Source organism: Chrysemys picta, chromosome 20 (assembly GCF_011386835.1).
Source record: "Chrysemys picta bellii isolate R12L10 chromosome 20, ASM1138683v2, whole genome shotgun sequence".
NCBI lineage: Eukaryota > Metazoa > Chordata > Testudines > Emydidae > Chrysemys > Chrysemys picta.
In genome coordinates, this window is record NC_088810.1 from 25006684 (window position 1) to 25029768 (window position 23085).

The 23085-nt window shown below is 63.6% G+C and overlaps 1 protein-coding gene and 1 long non-coding RNA gene across 2 annotated transcripts; both read right to left on the reverse strand.

The window, feature by feature from the left end:
- Nucleotides 1-10424: 10424 nt before the first annotated feature.
- On the reverse strand, nucleotides 10425-14339 carry LOC122172947 (uncharacterized). Its single transcript, XR_006173473.2, has 2 exons — nucleotides 13895-14339; nucleotides 10425-11282 (listed from the first exon to the last, which is right to left on the reverse strand). It is a non-coding gene; the product is annotated as an uncharacterized LOC122172947 (long non-coding RNA).
- A 1525-nt stretch (nucleotides 14340-15864) lies between these two features.
- On the reverse strand, nucleotides 15865-22989 carry LOC135976786 (mucin-2-like). The gene is made up of 7 exons (XM_065574236.1): nucleotides 22756-22989; nucleotides 19854-20719; nucleotides 19191-19264; nucleotides 18752-18894; nucleotides 16939-18288; nucleotides 16445-16518; nucleotides 15865-16004 (listed from the first exon to the last, which is right to left on the reverse strand). The coding sequence occupies exons 1-6, from the start codon at nucleotides 22820-22822 to the stop codon at nucleotides 16457-16459; spliced, it is 2562 nt and encodes an 853-aa protein (XP_065430308.1). The 5' UTR covers nucleotides 22823-22989; the 3' UTR covers nucleotides 15865-16004; nucleotides 16445-16456.
- Nucleotides 22990-23085: the final 96 nt, after the last annotated feature.

The following is a 23085-nucleotide window of genomic DNA, read 5'->3' on the forward strand; positions in this document are numbered from 1 at the left end:
CACCCAGGTCTGCACTGGCCCTGGGGCCCTGCCCCCAAGAACCTCCCCCTGAGTCCTGGGGCACTGGCGTCGACAGCCTTCCCCGCAGCCCTGGGGCCATGCCCCCCAAAACCTTCCAGCAGCTGCCCCCAGAGACCTTGGACATCCCAACCACCCTAGGGAAGAGACCGTGGGTGTCAAGAGATTTGTCCAAGTCAATCAGTGTCAGAGGGGATTCCTGATTCCTGACCCTGCTCTCACCACTAGGCCATGGTCCCTGTAGAGGAATTGCTGGCAGCTGCTGGGGGGGAGTGTCCAGAGCCTGGCCTGGGTCCTGCTACACTGGCCCCTCCCCCTGTTAGCAGGGGGTCCTGGCCCTGGGGGGTGAAGGTGGCTTCCCTGGGGTCACAGCTGCTGCTCCCTGGTCTGTGCAGTCAGGAGTCCACCCGAACAGGCCTGTGTGTAGCAGACACTGCACTGCACCGCTACGGCCGGCCGGCAGAGGGCAATGTCAGCCCAGGGATGGACACCGGGAGCCAGGGGAGGGGCTGCCGTACAGACAGCTCCATGCACTGCGGTGCCAACCCTGCACTCTGGCCGTGTATCCCCATGCCCTGGCAGCAGGGGGCAGTCTCGCACCCGGGCACGGTGTGGGGCTGGGGCCCAGGGGCGCGCAGGGCTGTGGACACGTAGCTGGGAGTGCGCTGCTCGCTTGCCCGGCCCTTGGACACGGACACGGGCTCTGCAGGCAGTGGCTGGGTGGGACTTCTGGGGCAACACTTCCTCGTCCCTGCCCAGCCTTCCCCTGGCATGTGCTTGCGGTGGGGGCTGTAAAGGTTTATGAGGGGTGTAAAGGGTCATAAAAGATCATTGTTTGGGCTGGGAACACCAGAGTCACGCAGGACTGAGCAGGGGGTGCAGGGCAGGGCTGCTGGAACAATGTACAGTGGGGGAGCTGAGAGCTTTGAACCAACCTGTAACCCTGTGTATGATGGAACCACTTCAAGCCAGGGGGTGCAGCGCCCCCCAGCCCTCCTAGTTCCAGCACCTGTGGTGCAGGGGGGGATGGCAAAGGGCTGCACAGATTCCCTGGGGGGCTCATGCCCACTAGCAAGAGCTGGACGTGTGTCTTGATGTTACGGGCCCCCCCGTACCCATCACAGCCCACAAACTCCAGCATGGCCCAGCGATGGGCCCGCTAGGAGCCAGCTGCTAGCACTGGGCGTCCAGCTCCCAGAGCAGGGCATGGTTTGGGGCTCCAGGGGCTGAGTGTGACTGGCTCAGTGCCAGGGGATTTCCAGCTGAGCCCTGGAGAGGGGAGGAGGCTCATGCCCCTGGGCCGGGGCTGGCACCCCAGGGAGCCCATCCAGCTCTGATGCCTTGGAGCCCTTGGGAGAGAGGAGCAGGGGCCTGTGAAGCTGGAGGAGGGGCCCTCCCAGGGGGCGGGGGGCTGTGGTTCAGAGGGGCAGGACAGCCACTCTCGGGTGGGGGGGTGGGGGCCTCTGGACATGGGAGGGGTTTGGCCACAGGGTGTGGAGGAAACGTCTTGCCCTGTCCCCAGTTGTCTCCATTCTTCAGTCAAAAGAACAGGAGTACTTGTGGCATCTTAGAGACTAACACATTTATTAGCGCATAAGCTTAAAAAATAAATTTAAAAAATATTTAAAATATTTAAAAAATAATAAAATATTTACAAAATAAATCTAATAAATGTGTTAGTCTCTAAGGTGCCACAAGTACTCCTGTTCTTTTTGCGGATACAGACTAACACGGCTGCTACTCCGAAACAATTCTTCACTCAGTGACTCAGAGGGAACGGGAAAGGGGCTGTGGCAGGCGGGTGAGAAGCGTCTCTGTGACACACCTGTGTCCAGGTGTGGAGCAGGGTGTGCCGGGCGCTAGGGGGAGGGGTGGGCAGCGCTGGTCCAGCTCCTGCCCAGGGCCCTGCTGAGCCTAGCGATGGCTGGGCAGGACAGGCAGCCCGGGCACCGTGCCCAGCCCTCCAGGAATGGAAGGTGGCTCGTTTGCACATGGCAGCACCTCCGCCCAGCGCGTGGGACTCAGTTTTGAGTGGGGGAGAGAGAAGCCCTGAGGGAGAGACCCAGGCTCCTGGCCCAGCTGTGCTGCCTGCGCTGACCCAGGCCAGGGGTGCCCGGGGCTCTGGCCCTGCTTCCCCATAGGCCCTTTGGCCCCACTGGGGTTCTTTGTCCCTGGACACAGCACTGTGCAGATGGCGCAGCCAGGTGGTGACTCAGGCGTCTCTGGGTCTGACATGGGGGGAGCGTGTCCCCCCGCGCAGACCCGGTGCATGGTGCTCCCGGATTGCCCCCCGCCAGACACAGCCATTGCAGAGAGGCCAGCGGCTGAGACCACGGGGGCTGGAGAGCCAGCCAGAGCCCTGCAGGGGAGCCCGGCTGACCCTGGGGACAGGCTCTGTGCCCAGCACTTACCTTCGGAGTAGCTGTGCTGGGGCTGGTCAAACCTCCTGGGCCGTGCAGGGTGGAAGCCAAGTCCCCGCTCAGCGCATGGTGGTCACAGGGCTGGAGTGGCCCCATTTCGGGCGGGCGCTGGGGAGTCGGGCTGGGCTGACGCAGGGCTGAGTGCTGCAGGGGGGACACCAGAACCCTTGGTTCAATCCCGGGTTAGAACATTGTTAACATGGGGTTCAGCCACACCCCAGGTTCTCTCTCACAGGTCAGCTGACGCGAGTCCCTCTGACCCTGGGCTCACACTGCAGTGTCGACACACCTGAGAGGCCTGTGCCCCGAATCACAGAGACTGGGGGCATGCGGGGGGAGGAGGCTGTACAGAGCTGGCAGGTAACATCACAGTCACTCTCATCAGGGCTCTGCCAGGGCCCTGCTGTGAGGGGGGCGCACGGCTCAGTGACGCAGGAGCTCAGGGCTGTGACCGCTGCTCCTTCACCACACAGGGCTCCTGTAATCTCCCCTGGCCTGGCCGCACCCAGCCCTCAGGGCTCTTTATAGCTGCCTGTTCCCACAGAGCAGGGACTGTGTCCATTACATGCTGGCCTCCTCGCCCAACCGCCCTCTCATACCCCACCCCTGCCTGCCTGCCTCAGCCCCCTTACCCCCAGCCCGCCTCAGCCCCCGACACCCAGCCCCCCGTCTGCCTCATCCCCTCACACCCAGCCCCCACACCTGCCTCAACCCCTCATCCCCAGCCCCATAGCCCACCCCCACCAGCCTCAGCCCCTCATACCCAGCCCCCCCTTCCTCATTCCCCCACATCCAGCCCCATGGCCCACTCCCACCTGCCTCAGCCCCTCACATCCAGCCCTCTCCCCCACGCCTGTGACAGAGTGAATTTTTCATAATATTTTGGGTGGATATTGTCTGTGCCTCGGTTTCCCCTATGTGGTGCATGGGTAACGAGGTAGGGGTAAGGGTTGTTTACTCTTTGCAGAGACCCAGAGACACAGGACTGACCCACGCAGGGCCCCATGCCCACGGAGAATCCCAGAAGACAATGGCCACTCCAATTGCCCAGACATTTGGCACCTAGCAACAAACTACCATAGATGGCCCAGGAAGCCAGCAGGGTGTGACCGCCTGGAGGACAAAGTACGAGGGAGGGGCTCTTACTGTGGGCTGCTGGAGGCAGGAAAAGCTTCTGGACTCAGACTGAAGAGGGGTCAGAGGGCTCTGGGTTCTGGGCTGACCCAGCTGGACTTTGCTGTAACTTTCCTGTCTCTGTGGTAACTAAGGCCGTTCTGTGCTTTGTCCAGACACCTGATAACCCTCCTGCCGTTACCCTGCTGGCTGAGAGTTGCTGCAGTCAGGAAGTCGGGGTGCTGTGCTGCCTTTGGGGGTGCAATTCTCCCTCTGGGGTCCAACTCTGATGGACTCCCTGCAGGGAGCTCACGGCATGACCCAGAGGTGCTGAAGGCGCTGAGGTTCAATCCCGAGGGGCTGACACACTGACGGGCTCCTCCCAGGGACTGTTCCAGAGCCGTGCGAGAGCACCAGGCCTGGGGATCCGTGACAGGTGGCACCATTGGATGGATGGCGAATGCACCCAGTGGACGGTTGGCTGCTGAAGGCACCGGAAGTGCCTTGCGCTAAGTGACTGGCAGCAGTAAAACAAGGGACGTTAAAGGACACAGCGAGGAAAAGCTGTAGAACCATCTCCCTGAGACAAGAAGCGGGTTCCAGGCCCAAGTGAGGCTTTGAGAGGATCTGGGCGCAGCAGAGGCAACAGCCGAAGCGAGCGGCAGCAGGGCATCCACCAGACCCAGCACCTCGTCCAGCAGGGGCCTTCATGACCTGGCTCCCGATGGTGGATTTGAAGCCGTGGGAGCTGGGGCTAAGGGCAAAGGGGCGGCAGCTGGAGCAGCAGAGAAGCAGCGAAAGCATGACCTGGAGATGGAGAAGCCGAGGGGCAAGAGGGCCCACCAAGGGGTAAGTGAGGAAGGGCCTCGGGATGCCAATTCCGCAGGGAACCTAGATAACAAATTGTTGCCCCAGTTTAAGGGGTGGGGGGCGATATAGATGCCTACCTCACTGCCTCAAAAGGCTAGGGATTTGAACCCTGCGGATCGGCTCTACTGTCTCACCCCCTGGCTCGGTCCCAAAGCCACAGAGGCATACAGCCAAGTGGACGGAGTGGAGATTGGGGACTATGAACTGTTCAACAGAGCTTTGCTGCTAAAGTTTGAATTGACCACTGAGGCACATAGGAAGAGGTTTTGGTGTGGGCAAAAGACTGCGGGTGTGACCTGCAGCCTAGGCTGGCAGATGAGTTTGTGGACAGTAGGTCCGGATATGAAAAGAGACCCAAAGGGAAGTGAGCAGTAGCGTAGCTAGCGGGATGCAGGGGAAGCAGCCGCTTCCCCTCACCGCTTTTCCCAAAAGCGGCGCCTGCCGGGCCGGCGCGGGGGGCAGCACTGCTGGAGGAGCCATGGGAGGGAGCGGCAGGCGTGGCCGGAGAAGAGAGGGGGCCGGCTCCTCGGCCATTGCACCCCACGTGACCCCAACATCGCCACAGGCGCAGCCACCTCCTGCGGTGGTTCGGGGCTCAGCGGCCAAGCGCTCCCCACCCCGAGCCGGAGCCAGGATCCGCTTGCGGCGCGGGGCCGGGATCGGCCGGGGACAGGTGGCGGCGCAGGACAGAACGTGAGCGGTGGGGGTCCGGTGCCTTGCACTGGGGGGTCCCCTCCAGGCGAGGGGCTCCCCAGGGCTGGGCCCGCAGGGCAGGGGCGCAGGCCGCGTTGTCTGGACGGGGGGCCCTGGCGGGGCGCAGGAACCTGGAGCCCCGGGCTGGGGGGACGGGACCCCGTGGGTAGGGCCGGGCGGCGCAGCCTGGCGGGGGACACCTGCAGAGCGGGCTGGGCAGGAGAGACTCTCCCGGGACCGCGGGGGGACGGGGGTATCCGCACCCCCGGGAAGCCCGCAGGAGTCCTGAGCCGGGCCCCGGGGTTAATCGGGGGGGGGGGGGAGAATGGGAGGAGCCAAGGGGGAGCGCCTTTTTTCTGTTTGCTCCCCCTACACTTAGACCTTGACTACGCGACTGGACTTGAGATGTAACTACTGCGGGCAGAAGTGGGCGCAATGCCCAGAGACCAAGGAAATGGTGGCCAAGCAGAACCCTCGAAGGGTTAACTTGGCGAATGCCTAGGACATGGGCTAATTCAGCCTCTGCCGGCCCAGGGAGGCAGCCTGTAGCCCAGGCTCCGAGAGTGAACTGTGTGACGGACTTTGGGAGGGAAACAGCCACGCAGCCAGCTCCTCGGGGGCAGGGGGGTGAGAGACGGGCTCCCACGCCAGGCCCCAGTACACATGTCCTGTTGTACCCTATTGGCTCAGGCCCCTCGGACTCCCAGTGGAAGCGGAAGGAGGTGGTCAATGGGGGAGACATTCCTGGGGTGGGGAGATTCTGGGACACAGAGACCCCTTGTCAGACCCTGTGTGGTGCAACTCCAGCCAATGCTGAGGGGCTATATGACCTGGGTGAAGGTCCCCGGGATGAAGCCACTTGCCCTGCCTATGGCCCGGATCCCTGTGCAGACACAGGAGAGGTCGGGATGGCTGGTAGCTGAGGTTCTCCAGGACACCAGCTTTGACATCCTTTTGGAAAATGACTGTCTTTCTTTAACACAGGATCCAGGCAGCCCTGCGTCTGTAACGGCCAAGGATTCAAATCCAGGGAGCCAGAAGGCGGAGAAGGCAGGTGCATGTGAAGATGTGACTAGCTCGGCTGGCAGGAAAGAGGGGATTTTCCCCCTGGCTGGTAACACAAGGAGGAGCTGCTAAGCTCTGGATACTGGCCTGTCTGTAACCAGAGCCCGGTATCTGAGTGGGACAGAGGGATGGTCCCCACCCATCCCCCATGGGAGATGCGACTTATGCTGGCTCTGACACTCCCTTCCCCACCCCCCCACCCCCGGGAAAGCAAAGGCAGAGCTGAGCATGGTGGGAGCTGAGCTCCCAACCGAGCACGGGGTGGCCCCGGGCAGGGCAGGACCATGGCCAAACATGTTTTCCCCTGTCCAGGGGTGAAAGAGACCCCAGGGAATAGGGGAGCAGCTGGAAGGATGCTGCTGGTAACACAGAGGCCTGGTCAGAGAGGGGCCATGGTGAGAGAGCCCAAATCACAGCCCCCCTGGAAGGGGGGCAGGGAGTGAGGGCAACAGGTTAACCCCACAAGGGAGGCTGGGCTCCTGGCATACACACAGCCCTGGGGTTGGGATGCGACTCCAGAGGGGGCCTGCAGGGGCACCCTGCACCCTGGTCTCACCATTCCCCGGGGCACCAGAGCCCCAGAGGGCTGGGGTAAGCACCAATGATCATGGCATCACTCCCTGTTCCAACCAGGGGGCAGGACACCCCGGTCTGTGGCCAAGGCAGCTGATACATGGAGGCAGGTGGGGTCCTGCCCCCCTCACTCCCTGGCAGACGAGGGGGAAGGGCAATGGCAGAACCCCAGCCCAGTTTCAAACCTAAAGGTTTTGGGGTGGCAAAAGGGCGTGAGGCCACATGAGAACTCCTCCTGTACCCCCTGCAAGTGCCAGCAACCAGACTGGAGCTAAGGGAGGACGTGGCACTGCTCTGACTGGGTACTGGGATGGACTAGCCAGGGTGCTAACGGACTCCCGGCCCACCCCCACCTGCCTCGTCCCCTCACACCCAGCCCCCACCTGCCTTGTCCCCTCAAGCCCCACCTCCACCTGCCTCGTCCCTGTGATGGGTTTGGTCACAGAGACCCCCTTGGGACTGTCACCTGATGTGCTGAAACTACCTCTGAGCCCATTTTCCCTGCCAGCTTGGGAACCCTGCCCTGTTGAGCCAGACACGCTAGTCTGCTGCAACACAGACCCAGGGTCTGAACCACCCCCCCAAAGCTGCAGACTTTAACCAAAAAACACTCAGCAGATATTCCTGTCTCCAGCACCCCAACACCCAGTTCCCAATGGGATCCAAACTCCAAATAAATCCGTTTTACTCTGTATAAAGCTTATACAGGGTAAATTCATAAATTGTTTGCCCTCTACAACACTGATAGAGAGATATGCACAGCTGTTTGCTCCCCCAGGGATTCATTACTTGCTCTGGGTTAATTAATAAACAAAAGTGATTTTATTAAATATAAAAAGTAGGATTTAAGTGGCTTCAAGTAATAACAGACAGAACAAAGTAAGTTACCAAGCAAAGTAAAACAAAAACACACAAGTCTAAGCCTAATACATTTAAGAAACTGAATACAGGTAAATCTCACCCTCAGATGTTCCAGGAAGCTTCTGTTACTGACTACGGAGCGGTAGCCGTGTTAGTCTGTATCAGTAAAAACAATGAGGAGTCCTTGTGGCACCTTAGAGGCTAACACATTTATTTGGGCATAAGCTTTTGTGGGCTACAGCCCACTCCATCAGATGCATGGAGTGGAAAATACAGTAAGTAGGTATAAATACACAGCACATGAAAAGATGGGAGTTGCCTTATCAAGTGGGGGGTCAGTGCTAACAACGCCAATTCAATTAGGGTGGATGTGGCCCTTTCCCAGCAGTTGTTAAGAAGGTGTGAATATTAACAGGTAAAATTACTTTTTGTAGTGCTAATGAGGCCAATTCAATCAAGGTGGATGTGGCCCATTCCCAGCAGTTGATGCTCACACCTTAGTCTGGGCCCAATCCTTTCCCCTGGTACAGTTCTTGTTAGTTCCAGCTCAAGTGGTAACTAGGGAATTTCTCATGACTGGCAGCCCGCTTTGTTCTTTTCCACCCCCTTTTATAGCTTTGGCACAAGGCGGGAATCCTTTGTCTCTCTGGGTCCCCACCCCTGCTTCTAAATGGAAAAGCACCAGGTTTAAGATGGATTCCAGTCCCAGGTGACATGATCACATGTCCTGTGAGACCCCAGCCTCCATTCTTTCCGGCCTGACTCACAGGAACACAGGAAGGCTTACAAGTAAACAGAGCCATTTACAACCAATTGTCCTGGTTAATGGGAACCATCAAGATTCTAAACCACCATTAATGGCCCACACTTTGCATAGTTACAGTAAGAGTTCAGAGTAATACTTCATATTTCTAGCTTCAGATACAAGAAATGACACATTCCTACAAATCGGATGATCACACTCACCTTACAAGAGACCTTTTGCATGAAGCATATTCCAGTTACATCATATTCACTCTCTCATCAGCATATTTCCATAAAACATATGGAGTGCAACGTCACAGTCCCCTCAACCCCCATTCCCACCTCCCTCTTCCCCTCATACCCAGCCCCCACGGCCCACCCGCCTTATCCCCTCACGCCCAGCCCCATGGCCCACCCCCACCTTCCTCATCCCCTCACACCCAGCCCCATGACCCACCCCCAAATTCCTCATCCCCTCACACCCAGCCCCATGACCCATCCCCACCTGCCTTATCCCCTCATTTCCACACCCCTACCTGCCTCGTCCCCTCAAACCCCACCCCACCTGCCTCGTCCCCTCACACCCAGCCCCACAGCCCACCTCCACCTCCCTCTTCCCCTCACACCCAGCCCCATGTCCCACCCCACCTGCCTTATCCCCTCATGTCCACCTCCCCACCTGCCTCGTCCCCTCACACACACCCCGCCCTTAGGGTCACACTTTCAGTGGGCTCAGCCCCTCGGCTTCACTGCCTCCTGGGACCGAACCTCTGGCACCTTCAGCACCCTTGGGTCACACCGTGAGCTCCCTGCGGCGACTCCACCTGAGTTGGACACCTGGGGAGACTTGCACCCCGACTTCCTGACTCTGTAGGGACTCTCAGCCAGCGGGGTGACAGCAGGAGGGTTATCAGGTGTCTGGACACAGCACAGAGCGGCCTTAGTTATCACAGAGACCAGAAAGTTACAGCAAAGTCCAGCTGGGTCAGCCCAGAGCCCTCTGACCCCTCTTCAGGCCCAGTCTAGAGGCTTCTCCAGCCTCCAGCAGCCCACAGGTAAAAGCCCCACCTGGACCCTCCCCAGTCCTTTGTCACCCAGCCAGTCACACCCATCTGGCTCTGGGGGAGAGCAAGGGTCATTTTTTTGCTAGGTACCAAGAGTCCAGGCAATTCAAGTGGCCATTGTCCTCTGGGACTCTCCCTGGGCCTCCAGGCAGCGTGCCTGTGTCTCTGCAAAGAGCAAATAACTATTTCCTCCACAACTAGTTACCCATGCATCACATGGGGGAAACTGAGAAACACAATATTCATCCAATATATTATGCATAATTCCCACGCCGTCACAGGCTTCTCCACGCATCCCGCCTGACTGCTTCTGGGAGAAAGTAGCTTCAAAACATGCCAGGAGACAGCAGCATTTCCTGCTTCCTCCTCCCCATCGAGGGGCCAGAAGGAGTTCATGGACCCCCAGGGCGTGGTGATGGCCATGGGTCCCAGCCCCTCCTGGGTGCACTCCATACCAGCAGACTGGGGTCAGGCCCTCCTGGGGCACAGGGGTTTGGGTTTGGGGCTGTAGCTGCAGCTTTCCTGAGTCAGGATCCAGGGAGCTCAAGGGTCCAGGGACCTGAGGCTCTGGCTGGGGTGGTGCTGCCTAGCCCACAGTCATTTCCTTACATAACTATTCACTTTTGTTTCCGTGTTTTCTGGCATTTCAATGTTTGCCCAGTGCCTTGCCCAGCCCGTCCTATGAGTCTCAGCTTGTCCCAGGCTGGGCGCCTGGATCCACACGTCAACACACAGCTGGAGGGAGGAGGGCAGTGGCAGGCGGTTTCTCCCCGTCACATGCTGTGAGCCAGTAAGAGATGGCACTGAAGGGCGGCTCCGCCATAGGCCCCGATCCCCAGCAAGAGCCGTTCAGCCCCTGAGAACTCCAGCTGCCCTGCAGAACGAGAGCTCAGGGCTGGCACAGCCCCACCTTGCCCCGTCACAGGGCCAGGGCAGCCACTGCTCCAACCCTTTTGAAGCAGAGGTCCGAGAGGTGCAGGAGAAAACCAGCCTAGAGCCTGACTCAGCACAGATCCCTTTATTGTGCAGCACTGTAAATACAGACCTTCCCAAGGACATTGTGACCCCCCTGCACGGTGGGGCGGCCGTCACAGAGCCAAGTGGTTACAGATCACAGGTATAAAAACAGAGCCCCAGGCCAGTGGTGCAGGCAAACGCGACCCCTGGAACCTGAACACTGCATACTGGGGGCCCCATGGCAGGATACATTTGGCAAGTGATTGGGGGCAGGAGGGGCTTGGAATTGGGGGGAGACAGAGGAGGGTCCCTCCCTTGCATTGTTCATCCAGTTCCTTCATGCATTCAAATTCGGCTGCTCCGGAACCATCTGATGCTCCCCCACCTCCTGGGAACAGGCAGGAGCTGGGCCAGAGAGAGCTCCCCAGGCTGCGGGGAGGTTGTGGGGGGAGGAGCAGGGACACACCCCATACACAGCTTGGGACAGTATGGGGGGGGGCTCCCCTGGGGAGTCCCTGTCGTATTCCCTGCACTGCCCAGGCTGGTTGGTGGGGTATATTTGGAGCAGCCCCTTTGCCCTCCCTTGTGGAGCGGGGGGAGGAATTTGCCCCATCAGTGCTTGCCCCACAGGCCCAATCGGAGCTGGAGCAGCTCCCCCTCCCACAGGGCCGGGAGTTGCAGGGGGGGGGGAGTCCCCAGGGCTGATACCCCCTCTGCCCCGTGCAGCAAACCCCTGCCTGGGGCTGCCTTGTCGGCCCTGCCCAGCACCCTGGAGTCGAGCTGCAGGAAGCACATGGCGATGGTGGGAGCTCTGCTCCCACCAGTCCTCAGGGTGGCGCCCCTAGAGATTGTCTGACGTGGCAGGGTTGGTGTAGAAGGCGTTGGTGCCGTTGCCGGTGGCGATCTGGGAGGAAGCAGAGGGGATGGAGTTAGAGGCAGGCTGGGCCAATCCACCGTTACCTGGTAACCAGGACCCCCAGCCAGGCAACCACCACGTATCCCTGTGGGCATAGAAACCGGGGCTCTGGGCCCGGGGAGGGGCTCACTGGGCCTAGCCCTGGCGAACAGACCCCAGTCACGTTCGATACCGGCCACCCCCATCCCTGCCAGCAGGGAGAGACATCAGGGACCCGCTCCAGCTCCGCCGCCCCACGGCAGCACGGGGGGCACATGACGGGGCCAGAAGGTGACTCCAACCCAGAGCCCCGCAGGGCTGTGGCTGCTTCAGGGGGTTAATGTTCAGAGCACCTGGCGCCGCTGGAGCAAGCGCTGGCCTCCTGCCAAGAGCACCACAAACAGCCCAGTGTCTACTGTAAATACGGCACTCGTCACGCGCCCAGCTCTGCCCCTCACTGCCCCCAACGTCCCGTTCCCCACCCCGGACGTGCACAGGCCTGCCCCGCTCCGCAGGCGAGGGGTCCAGGCTGAGGTGGCACACCCGGGCAGGAGTGTCCCCACCCTCCAGCAACACCAGCCCCTCCTGGGTGCCTATGAGCTGGCTACGCTCCCCCCGCCCGCCCGCCCAGGCTTCCCATGACTTGGCTCTTTTGTCTCCCGCCATTAGCCAGCCTGCAGAGGTAAATATTTACTCAGCCCGGGTGTTTGAACAGCCTGAGCCACTGGCTGCACAGAGCAGAGGAGCTGGATCCAGCCCAGCTAGGAACAGGGACGCGAGTAACACAAACACCCACTGGGGCGGTTTCAGGGCCCAGCCCCACAGGAACCTCACCGGGGCCCGCCCCCCGACGGCCACGGCCGGGCAGCAGCGCTTCTCTGCCATGCCAAAGGCAGAGCCCGGCCCAGCACAGGCTGCTCGGCTGGCGGGGCCCACGGCGGACGCACCCACCCACTGCAGGGCTTGTGGTGCTGGCATCACTAGGCCCCTCACGCGGATAATGTCCCCTCAAGTCCTCTACCCCTGCACCTGCCTACGCCCCTCATCCCTGAGCCCACTGGTGACTCCACCCCGTTATCGCTGAGGAGTTCCCTGATCCCTCAGCCCCCTCCCCTCCCGCCCCCCCAAGGTTTACTTGGGAAACAATTTGTGCTTGATGCAGGGAGTTAGCAGCAGAGCCCCCTTCATCCCCCAACTTCCCCACATGCGGCACCTCTGAGCTGGCCCCACAGGCCAGCAGACCAGCCCTCTCCATGTTCACAGCTGCCCAATCGGCCTGGTACCCTGGGGCTGGCCTGGGGCTGTGGGGCTGGCCGGGTACCCTGGGGCTGGCCTGGCTAAGGCCATTTAACAGCAGAGTGACCCACTGCCCTGACAGGCTCCCCCGGCCCCCCAGTCCCTCAGGCGGTGCCGGGCCAGAGCCGGGCTGAGGGGGCACGGCGGCCGTTCAGTCACAGGGAGAGACGTGGAGCCGAGGAGGCACCAGCCACCCACCGAGGGCGGCCGGGTCCCCACGGGTCAGGGGAGGGAAAACTAGAGCCCCACGTACAGACTCCGCCGGCTCCAGCCCAGCCGCCCTCCCCGAGGGACCTGCCACCCCGGGCTCTGCACAGGGCACAGCCCAGGCCTCGCCTGCCTCCCACCGGCCAGCAGGGATGGGCTCGGCTGAGGGAGCCCAGCGTCCCTCCCTGGGAGCGCAAGGCCCGGCTCCAGCCAGGCTCCGTCAGGGCAGGCTGCCCCCCGCCGGGAGCCCCGCGAGGTTGTGGGGCATGAGAGTTACACTAACCCCCGTCCCGGGGCAGAAGCGGGGCCGCCTGGGATCCATAGGCACGGTGCCGGGGCAGAGCCCAGCCAGGCCGCCCTGGGCAAGGGGCACAACCGGCGCTGCCACGGCGCCATTTGTAGAGTAACTTCTCCCAGAGCCAGGCATCAGCCCCACCTCCACCCCCCTCCCTCTCTGCCCCACAACCTCGCTCTGCGACCCCATCCCCATCCCCATCCCTACCCCACAACCTCACTCTGCAACCCCACCCCCACCCCATCCCTGCCCCACAACCTTGCTCTGCGACCCCATCCCTGCCCTACAACCTCGCTCTGCGACCCCACCCCAATCCCTGCCCCACACCCTCGTCCTGCAACCCCACCCCCTCCCCTGCCCCACAACCTCGCTCTGCGACCCCACCCCAATCCCTGCCCCACACCCTCGTCCTGCGACCCCACCCCCTCCCCTGCCCCACAACCTCGCTCTGCGACCCCACCCCCATCCCTGCCCCACAACCTCGTCCTGCGACCCCACCCCCTCCCCTGCCCCACAACCTCACTCTGTGACCCCACCCCATCCCGCTACCCCAACTCCACCCTGCAACCCTACCCCCACTCCATCGCCCCACCCTCACCCTGCCCCACTCCCAATGCCATCCCGAAGCCACCCTCTGACCACCCCTCCAACCCCCCCCACCCACAGTACCACCCTCTGACCCCAGCCCCACTCCAGCCCTCCCAGCCCCCCACCCCTCTGGAGCAAGGCAGGGGGCTCGTCCCCCACGGACAGAGGCAGGAGTCACAGATTCCAGGTGCGAGTGTCCCAGGCCAGCAGGCCCATGGTGACCGTCTAGTCTGACCTCCCGTCGCGCCCAGGCCAGAGACCGGCCCGGAGTGAATTCCTGCTGAACTAGGGCCGAGCGTTCAGCAAACGTCCTGTCTGGCCACAGACCCTGCCGGGGACGGAGAAGCCAGCAGGGCTCGGGGCCGGTCCCAGGGCAGGAAGGGATGCTGGTGCTGCCGAGGGCAGGACAGGCCATGGCAGGTACAGGTCTAGCGGCCCCCAGAGACCCAGGCAGAGCCGTGGGGGTGGGGTGGGCAGAGCCATCGGCCTGCCCCATTAGCTGTTTGTTTAGCTGCTGGTTTGATGTCAGCCGGGAGCTGCCCCATTACTGATTAACTCAGCGAGGGGGGCCAGGGTTAAGGTCAGAGGCCGCCACACGGGGCCTGGGCTGCAGCTACCTGACTGGGGAGAGCAACATTTCCCCTGGATCTGGCCAGGCCAGTCCCCTGCCCCCCAGGGACATGCACCCCCCCACCCCAGGACTACCCCCCAGTACCTCGCGCTATAATCCCCCAGGCCCACCCCCCATTTCATCGCCCCCAAGAACCACACCCCATAACCAAACCAAGTCCAGGCCCTATAATCCCATAATCCCACCCCATCTACCCTAGGAGTTCCCCCCACATCGCATCCCCCCCCCCAGCACATCCCCCCCAACGAGCTGACTAGTGCAGCAGGGCCCCGTGCTCACATTTCTGTCTCTGGGTCCCCCTGTGCCCTTGACCCCCCCCCGGCTCTCTCCCGGGGGGGGTGTGCATTGGGTGGGACACAATTAGGACCGTGGGAAACACCGTGCCACCATCACACACTAACCCCTGCACCCCGGGTTTGTGTTCTTCCCTCTGGTGAAATTTTCTAGGATGAGCTGACCAACCCCTCCTCCCCCCAACCCCCGCCCTCAGTGAGCAATGGGGGGGCATCCACCCTCAGTGCCCGCCACTGGCACCCCAGCGTGTGCCTGGCAGGGCTGCCAGGTACCGGGCACCGGGGTCCAGGTGTGTACCCAGGCAGTGTACGGGGACAGACATTGGGGCACATGCTGGGCAAGGGGGCACCCAGGGCAGGCCCAGGCCCCGCTGCTTACGTCACTGTAGGGATTCTGCTTCTTGCCAGGGCCGCTGAAGCGCCCATGGGTGTGGTAGGTGGGGTACTCGTTCATGGGCTGGTACGAGGCCTGTGAGCTGAACAGATCCAGCTTCCCACGGTTCCTCCTGCGGCACGAGCAGACGATCTGAAGGGGCGAGAGGAGGCTGGTAAGTGGGGGCGGGGCGCAGAGGGGATGGTGGGGTCAGGCAGGGAGCAGAGAGGCTGGAGTGGGGCCTGAGGCTGGAGGGATGGGCAGCGGGGGGCACTCACCAGCAGGATGAAGATGACGATGCTCAGCACCAGCCCAATGCAGACCAGGACCAGCAGGGCGATGCCCCAGCCAGGCACCAGGGGGGCTGGCGCCGAGGTGGCCGGGGGAGAGCTGCCAGAGTTGGCTGAAACACAAGAAGGAGCAGTCAGGGGCTGGGGAGGACCCGGAGGGGAGGGATCCTAGGAGAGGGGCCCAGGCCAGGGGACGCAGCTGGCCAGGCAGAAGGGCCAGGGACAGTCAGGGGCTGTCGGAAGGGGGCTGGCCCTGGGGTGCTGGGAAGAGGCTGAGTGTGATGGCCGGGGGCCCAGCCCCAGCCCAGGGTCAGCGAGGACGGCTGTCAATGGGCGCGCTGCCAGGGGGCCCAGAAGCCCTCCCCCCCCCGGGACAGATACAGGCTGGGCTGGGCCGGCAGGGCAGGCACCCTCCACACGCCCCAAAGCAACCCAGCCAGGGGCCTCTGCTGAGAGCTGGGGGAGCCCCCAAGGGCAGCCCCGTCCCGTCTCCACAGAGCTCTGCACAAGGGCCATGGACACCAGCCCCCCTCAGCCATGGGCTGAGCCCCCAGCACAGGGGCCCGGGACATGTGGCTGCGGAGACACTGTGGGGCCCGGCCGGAGCCTGCTCACCGCGGATACTGTCCAGCTGGAGCCCATCAAAGCTATTCTGGCTGTCCAGCCTTTGTGTCAGCTGCTGCTCAAGGCCGGTGGCGCTGATGCTGGTGTCGCTCACTCGGTACCGCAGGACGGACTCAGTCACCACCGAGCCCTGGCTGCAGAGCGTGCCGGAGAGGGGGAGTTAACTGGCTCTTCCCGCGCCACAGTCCCACATGCCCTGACTACCCAATTCCCACTTGCCCCTGCACTGGCCTCCCCACACCATCCATCTGCCCCCCAGCTCCTGCCACCTGGCCCTGCACCAATTTCCCCACACTACCCACTGGGCCCTGCACCAGCTGCCCCACCCACAACCCCCTTGAACCACCCCCCTTATGCCCCCACCTGCCCCCGCCCCCCGCAGGGCAGCACACACCTGCCCAGCACGGCCTCAGGCAGCCAAAGCTCTGGGCTGTCAGACATGGCACCCCCAGGGTCACACAGATTTAGCTTCTCTCTCCTCACCTTTCTCCCCCCCCCACAGCCAAGCCCAGGAGGCAGGAGGCTGCCCCCTCCCCTGCCCACAGCTGGGGCAGCCCCATGGCACACACTGTACCTGAAACGCAGATCAGTGAATCCCAGGTAGTTCTGTCCATTCAGACACGTTGGGCAGCCGTAGATATTGACGTACTGTCACAGAGAGAGGGGAACAGGGTCACTGCCAGCACCCCAGCCGGCTCAGGGCGGCAGGGAGCACCCAGCTTGGCAGATCTGCCCCGGCCCCTGCCAACTGTCTGGGGGAGCGGGGGGGCTCCCCAGACAGGATTGAGGGACTCTCCCTTCACTGCTCCAGGACAGGAGACGGTGGGGCTGAGGGGCCTGGTGCCCAGGGCTCGGCCTGGGGGTGGGGTGGGGGCGTCTCCCCTCCCCGCTCCGTGGGGTCTCTGCCTGTGGAGCCCGAACTGCAGCAGCCACCAGAGCCCCGAAGGCTCATCACACGGCAGCTCGATGGAGCTCCCCGCGGAGCCCCCCAGCCTGGGGCTGGCAGCCGCCCCCAGCTGGCAGGCAGGGGCAGGGGGCCGGGAGGGGAGGGAGGGCTGCTGTGCTCACCATGCTCTGGATTTTGGAATATAAATCCTTGTAGTAACTGGTGCTGGGGTCGAGCAGGGAGTTGTTGAAGTTCCAGTTCACAATGCGGAACGAGAGAAAGAAATGGATCGGGGCCGGGGTTGTAATGGAGGTGCTGAGGGGTGCGGTGGTCATGTTGCTGGGTGCCGGGGTGGTCCTGTTGCTGGGGGCCGGGGTGGTTGTGTTGGTTGGGGGCGGGGTGGTCGTGTTGCGGGGGGAATGCTGTGGTCGTGTTGCCGGGGGCTGGGATGGTCGTGTTGCCGGGGGGCGGGGTGGTCATGTTGGTTCGTGGCGGGGTGGTTATGTTGGTTGGTGGCAGCATGGTCGTGTTGCCGGGGGGTGGGGTGGCCGTGTTGGTTGGTGGCGGGGTGGTCGTCTTGCCGGGGGGTGGGGTGGCCGTGTTGCCGGGGGGCGGGGTGGTTGTGTTGCTGGAGGGCGGGGTGGTTGCATTGCTGGGAGGTGGGATGGTCGTGTTGCTGGAGGGCGGGGTGGTGTTGTTGCCGGGGGGCAGGGTGGTCGTGTTGGTTGGTGGCGGGATGGTCGTGTTGCTGGGGGGCGGGGTGGTTGCGTTTCCGGGTGGTGGGGTGGTCGCGTTGCCGGGGGCCGGCGTGGTCGTGTTGCCAGGGGGCGCTGTGGTCGTGTTGCTGGGGGGTAGGGTGGTTGCGTTGCCGGGGGCCGGCGTGGTTGTGTTGCCGGGGGGCGCTATGGTCGCATTGCTGGGGGGTGGGGGGATCGTGTTGCCGGGGGGCGGAGTGGTATTGTTGCCAGAGGGCAGGGTGGTCGTGTTGGTTGGCGGCGGGGTGGTCGTGTTGCTGGGGGGCGGGGTGGTTGCGTTTCCGGGTGGTGGGGTGGTTGCGTTGCCAGGGGCCGGCGTGGTCGTGTTACCAGGGGGCGCTGTGGTCGCGTTGCTGGGGGGTGGGGTGGTTGCGTTGCCAGGGGCCAGCGTGGTCGTGTTGCCGAGGGGCGCTATGGTCGCGTTGCTGGGGGGTGGGGGGATCGTGTTGCCGGGGGGCGGAGTGGTATTGTTGCCGGGGGGCAGGGTGGTCGTGTTGGTTGGTGGCGGGGTGGTCATGTTGCTGGGGGGCGGGGTGGTTGCGTTTCCGGGTGGGGGGGTGGTTGCGTTGCCAGGGGCCGGCGTGGTCGTGTTACCAGGGGGCGCTGTGGTCGCGTTGCTGGGGGGTGGGGTGGTTGCGTTGCCGGGGGCCGGCGTGGTCGTGTTGCCGGGGGGCACTATGGTCGCGTTGCTGGGGGGTGGGGGGATCGTGTTGCTGGGGGGCGGGGTGGTGTTGTTGCCAGGGGGCGGGGTGGTGTTGTTGGGGCCCAGTGCTGCGCCTAGGAGAGAATTGGTCCATTCAGTTCAGGAGAAAACAGAACAAAATATGGGGCACAGGCGAGCAGTAGAATCCTCTGGACGGGGCAACTGAGGCATCAGGCGCCCACGAGTCAGGGGTAGTTGTTATACACAGCACGTGACTAGCCTGGGGAACTCACTGCCACAAGGTCCTAGCGAGGGCGAAAGTTCCCAGGGCTCAGCCCTCCCTCCCCCCCGCCCCCGGGACAGATACAGGCTGGGCTGGGCCGGCAGGGCAGGCACCCTCCACACGCCCCAAAGCAACCCAGCCAGGGGCCTCTGCTGGGAGCTGGAGGAGGCCCCGAGGGCAGCCCCGTCTCCACAGAGCTCTGCACAAGGGCCATGGACACCAGCCCCCCTCAGCCATGGGCTGAATCCCCAGCACAGGGACCCCGGGACACGTGGCTGTGGAGACACTGTGGGGTCCGGCCAGAGCCTGCTCACCGCGGATACTGTCCAGCTCGAGCCCGTCTGTGCTGTTCTGGCCGTCCAGCCTTTGTGTCAGCTGCTGCTCAAGGTTGGTGGCGTTGATGCTGGTGTTGCTCACTCGGTACTGCAGGACGGACTCAGTCACCACCGACCCCTGGCTGCAGAGCGTGCCGGAGAGGGGGAGTTAACTGGTTCTGGCCCTGGCCCTTCCCGCACCTCTGCCCCGGCTCCCCCATTCCCACCTGCCCCTGCACTGGCGTCCCCACACCATCCATCTGCCCCTCGCAGCTCCGCCCAGCACAGCCTCAGGCAACCAAAGCTCTGGGCTGTCAGACATGGCACCCCCAGGGTCACACAGATTTAGCTTCTCTCTCCTCCCCTTTCTCCCCACCCCTCAGCCCGGAGGCACCCTTCCCTGCCCACAGGTGGGGCAGCCCCATGGCACACACTGTACCTGAAATGCAGATCAGTGAATCCCAGGTAGTTCTCCCCATTCAGGCACATTGGGCAGCCATAGGTCTTGTTGTACTGTCACAGACAGAGAGGGGAACAGGGTCACTGCCAGCACCCCAGCCAGCTCAGGGGGGCAGGGAGCACCCAGCTTGGCAGATCTGCCCTGGCCCCTGCCAACTTTCCTTGCTCTTCTCTCTGCTCTTCCCTGTGGTGCAGGGGCACAGGGTGCCTCCCCAGAGGTGGCTGAAGAGAGGCAGAGGGACCCAGAGCAGAGGGCAAGGTCGGGGGGGGTATCCCCAGAGCTGGCTGGAGAGGGGCAGAGAAGCCCAGAGCTGAGGGCAGGGTCCCGGGGGAGTCAGGGGGGCTCCCCAGACAGGATTGAGGGACTCTCCCTTCACTGCTCCAGGACAGGAGACTGTGGGGCTGAGGGGCCTGGTGCCCAGGGCTGGGCCTGGGGGTGGGGTGGGGGCGTCTCCCCTCCCCGCTCCGTGGGGTCTCTGCCTGTGGAGCCTGAACTGTAGCAGCCACCAGAGCCCCGAAGGCTCATCACACGGCAGCTCGATGGAGCTCCCCGCGGAGCCCCCCAGCCTGGGGCTGGCAGCCGCCCCCAGCTGGCAGGCAGGGGCAGGGGGCCGGGAGGGGAGGGAGGGGCTGCTGTGCTCACCAGGCTCTGGATTTTGGAATATAAATCCTTGTAGTAACTGGTGCTGGGGTCGAGCAGGGAGTCGTTGAAGTTCCAGTTCACAATGCGGAACGAGAGAGAGAAACGGATAGGGGCCGGGGTCGTAATGGAGGTGCTGGGGAGTGGGGTGGTCGTGTTGCTAGAGGGCGGGATGGTCATGTTGCTGGGGGGCAGGTTGGTTGTGTTGCCGGGGGGCGCTGTGGTCGTGTTGCCAGGGGGAGGGGTGGTCGTGTTGCTGGGGGGCAGGGTGGTTGCGTTGCCAGGGGGCAGGGTGGTCACGTTGCTGGGGGGCAGGGTGGTCACGTTGCCGGGCGGCGGGGTGGTCACGTTGCTGGGGGGAGGGGTGGGTGTGTTGCCGGGGGGTGGGGTGGTCGTGTTGCTGGGGGGCAGGTTGGTTGTGTTGCCGGGGGGCGCTGTGGTCATGTTGGTGGAGGGAGGGGAGGTCGTGTTGCTGGAGGACGGAATGGTCGTGTTGCCCGGGGTAGGGGTGGTTGTGTTGCTGTGGGGCAGGGTGGTCACGTTGCCGGGGGGAAGGGTGGTCGCGTTGCCTGGGGGAAGGGTGGTCACATTGCTGGGGGGAGGGGTGGTCGTGTTGCCGGGGGGCTTGGTGGTTGTGTTGGTGGAGGGAGGGGTGATCGTGTTGCTGGGGGGAGGGGTGGTCGTGTTGCCGGGGGACAGGGTGGTTGTGTTGGTGGGGGGCAGGGTGGTTGTGTTGGTGGGGAGAGGGGTGGTTGTGTTGCCGCGGGGTGCTGTAGTCGTGTTGGTGGTGGACGCGGTGGTCGTGTTGCTGAGGGGCAGGGTGGTCGTGTCGGTGCCGCCAGTGAGGCTGGTGGTGCCCTGTGTTGCGCCTAGGAGAGAATTGGTCCATTCAGTTCAGAAGAAAACAGAACAAAATATGGGGCACAGGGGAGCAGTAGAAACCCCTGGATGTGGCAGCTGAGGCGTCAGGCGCCCATGAGTCAGGGGCAGTTATTTTACACAGCACGTGACTAGCCTGGGGAACTCACTGCCACAAGATCCTAGTGAGGCCGAAAATTCCCAGGGCTCAGCCAAGACCTGGACGGTCACAGGGACAAGGGGGACAGATGATGACCCCGAGGGGACAAAGCTGCTCCAAGGAAGGGAAATGTCACTGTCCTCTGGGGATCCTGCAGGAGCCGGGGGTGGCCCCTGGGGGGCAGGTCCCGGGGCCGTGCTGATGATCCCCAGTTGGATGGGAGCGACCAGAGCGCCTGGGGCCGCAGCCTGATGCACCGAGCCCCCCCGCTCAAACTCAGAGAGGGGCTGCGCTGCTGGGGCTCAAACACCCCAATGTGGGGTCTGACGTGGGCCCAGCCGAGTGCCCTGGGGGCTCCAGCACAGCTCAGCCCCGCTGCGGATCAGGCACCTTCCCCAAGCCTCGCGTCTGGGGTCAGACTTGGTGTGAGCTGGGTGTCGGGAGCCCCTGGTCCCATCTGGAGCTGCCTCACGTCCCCAGCAGAGACAAGCCCTGCAGGGTCCGGGGATCTGCCTCCCCCCCTAGGTTCCCCGGAGCGCTCCCCACACCCCCACCCTCGTGTGCCCTGTGTGGAGCGAGCCGTGGGGCTGGCTGGGCTGGGCTGCGCTCTGTGTTCTGGCCTATTGGTGTACTTGGCTCATTCCCCAAGCACCTTTTGTTGGCGTCAGTAGCTGGGGGTCCAGAGCAGGGGCCTGGCAGCGCCAGCCTGGCCAGAGCGTCCTGCCCACCAGGGGCTCCCGCGGCCTCTGCCTCCCTCCGTGCTGTGGAAGGTGCCTGAAGGAACGGCGCTGACCCCATGGGCAGAGCCCTCCCTGCCCCTCCTGGCCTCTCCTCCCCTGCTGACACCCCCAGGCAGTAAGAACGGCCGGGACTTCAGCCCTGGAGCGCTGAGGCTCTGACCCCGTCCCTCCTGGGCCTCACAGCGCCCGGCTGGCGCGTCCTGCGGAGCAATTCCTGCCACTAACCCAGCAGCCCACCCTGATGCAGAGAGCACGGCCGGCCAGTGGGCAGCGCTGCCCCGTCCACAGGAGGCCCATGGGCCCCGCAGTCCTCGGCCTGAGCCCACAGCCGGGGCCTGTCCTGCAGCCAGCACCAGCCTGGGGCTAACATCCCCCCTTCTCTTAGGGCGCCGTGTCCCGGTCTCCTGGCAGGTCACGCAGGGCGTGGGCTACCTGCACTCGCAGTCAGGGATCTACATGCTGCCCCCAGGGTCCTGGACAGGACGTTCCCTGCTGGGCTTCCCTGACTGGCCCCGGGCCGTTAGCGCTGGGCTCAGCCAGACCGACCCAGGGCAGACACACCAGGGTCAGCCCCTGGGCAGAGGCACCAATGGCTGTCGGCCAACGCCCTCCTGGGTCCCAACCCGCTGCTCCTGGGCATCGTCAGCAAGGGTCCCTGGGGGAGGAGAAGGGGCTCCCCAAAGCACCCTCCCCAGGGAAGAGGGGACCCCAAGAACACTGGGCCCTGGGGGGGGGCTGGGCAGAGGGGACCCCAAGAACACTGGGCCCTGGGGGGGTGGGCAGAGGGGACCCTGGGAACACTGGGCCCTGGGGGGGCTGGGCAGAGGGGACCCCGGGAACGCCAGGCGCTGCCCATTGTTTTCTGGGTCACTGCGGCGCCTGGGACAATCAGGCCCCACTCGCCCATTCCCCCCCCCCCCCCCCCCCCTCCCCCCGAGCGGTAGATCAGTGGCTAAAGGCAGCGGAACAGAGCTGGGCCCTGGGGCTGCCCGACCTGCTGAGCCACGGCCCCACCCCTCGGATCCTTCTAGGAACGGACAGAAACCTGCCCCGGGTCCTCCACCGTCCCCCACTCCACGCCTCCCCCAACCCCCTGCGCAGCCCAGGGCCCCGGGGTGGGGCCGATCCGGCTCCAAGTGCCATTCACCTGTGGCCAGCAGCAGCAGCCCTAGACCCAGCCGCAGGGCAGCTGTGCCCAGACTTCGGGGCTTCATGGCAGGTGGTGAGGTGGGGGGCTCGGCCCCGAGTGTCCCAGCACCGGGCTCTGTCTCTCTCTGCCTCGCTCGATGGGGCTGCGCCTCCCGTTAGCCCGCAGGGCTCTCCACAATCCAGGAATCAGGAACTGGCAGCGGCTCTGTGGCTGAAGCTTTATAGCAGCACCTGCGAGCAGGTGGGGCCTCACTCAGCGGGCTGGGGACACTCCCAGGAGCTCGCTCAGTGTTGCCCAGGTCTGTGCTGGTCCTAGGGCCCTGCCCCC